Source organism: Echinops telfairi, unplaced genomic scaffold, assembly GCF_000313985.2.
Source record: "Echinops telfairi isolate 266 unplaced genomic scaffold, ASM31398v2 ScPeMD7_7469;HRSCAF=8507_0, whole genome shotgun sequence".
NCBI lineage: Eukaryota > Metazoa > Chordata > Mammalia > Afrosoricida > Tenrecidae > Echinops > Echinops telfairi.
The window spans coordinates 40,520,791-40,522,284 of NW_022111372.1; the positions used below are offsets into that span (position 1 = coordinate 40,520,791).

A 1,494-nucleotide genomic window follows, 5' to 3' on the forward strand; every position below is an offset into this window, starting at 1 on the left:
CTGCCTTAGTCAGGTCCCTGCTTCAGCTTGCAAGGCTTACTTTCTGCAAGACATCCCAGAGGAGAAGCCACATGGACCTGCCCGAATGCAGCCCTGGGTGCTGGAGCAGCCGTGTGGAGATCCCTGCCAGTGTTGACATGCTTACATGTTCACTGATTCAGCTTTCCCCCTGCAGCCGGCATCGTTGTGTCTGTTTTGTGAGATGGAGGAGGACTTTGTGGATTGGTGTCAGACATATGGGTTAATGTTGGACTTGTGGGCTTGGACAGCGCCGGGTTGGGATGTTTTCTTGATGTGCACTTACCTTTATATAAAACTCTCTCTTATACAAGAGTTTCTGTGGATTTGTTTCTCCACAGTCCCCAGACTGACACTCCGTCCTAGAGGGTCACTCGGCATTGGAACCCAGGCAATGGCAGTGAGTTCAGTTTGGCTCTGAGTAAGTGGGTGAGTTGGGATTCTGAAAACCCATCATCTGTGGAGTCGATTCTCCCTTGTAGGAGCCCCATGAGTGGCAAATCTTTATGGATGGAGATAGCCTCGTCTTTCTTCTGAGGAAGACCTCGTGGGTTTGAACCATCAACCCCACTGCCATTGAGTTGATTTCAACCCATAGTGACCCAATAGGATAGAGTAGAATCACCGCTTTGTGTTTCCAAGGCTGGAAATCTTTATGGAAACAAAGTCTCTTCTTGGTCCCATGGAAGAACTTGTGGATTTGAACCACTAACCTTCTGATTAGTAACCCAAAGTGTAACCCATTATGCCACCCAGGCTCCTTCCCAGGTTCCTTAGAGCCCAATTATTTTGATTCCTAGCCCAGTACCCTTTCTTCTACTTATTGCTTATTTCTCTCAGAGCTATCCTTTACATAAGGATTTGTTAAACATCAAAATTACTTTCATCTTGGTAAATTTATAGCATCAACCAAGTAGCTCAAAGTTGAACCTGAATGACTTGCAATTTTTTTTCTTTGAAAATAGAATTGCATGTACTCACTATTAATATGGAATACTTACCTTCCTTAATACTCCCAGATCTAGGAGTGGGGAAAGCCTGGGGAGGAGGAATCTGTGCAATGAGGGGCTGATGAGGTAGCTGCTGAATGATGGTGGCAGGTGGCTGGGGTACCTAGGATGAGGCAGATGGTTAACCAACTGAAGGATCCAGAAGTCTATTCCATAGTCTTTTACCCATTCACCTATCCATCCAGCCACTCATTCATTCACTCATCCATCCATCTACCCATTCATTTGTCCACTTATCTATCCAACCATTCATCCATCCACCTCCCTACCATCCGCCTATCCAAGGGGACCTTCAGATAACTAACCCTGTACAGTAACTAGATGGCTGAATCAATAGGTATTTGTAGGGTAGGTATCACTTAGGATACAAAGGCAAAAAGTCATTTAAAAGAGAGGAAAGAAAGAACAGAGGAAAAAAAACAGAGACTAAAATTTGTTCTTGAATGTAGAGTAACTAAAACAAACA

The 1,494-nt window shown here is 44.5% G+C and overlaps 1 protein-coding gene across 1 annotated transcript in view; it reads right to left on the reverse strand.

Moving 5' to 3' along the window:
- CUNH21orf58 (chromosome unknown C21orf58 homolog) overlaps positions 1 to 1,494 on the reverse strand; it is a 16,720-nt gene that overhangs the window by 5,481 nt on the left and 9,745 nt on the right. Inside the window, exon 5 of the mRNA XM_004697276.3 lies at positions 1,020 to 1,131. Within this exon, the coding sequence (XP_004697333.2) occupies positions 1,020 to 1,131 (112 nt within the window). The remainder of the gene's footprint in view (positions 1 to 1,019; positions 1,132 to 1,494) is intronic.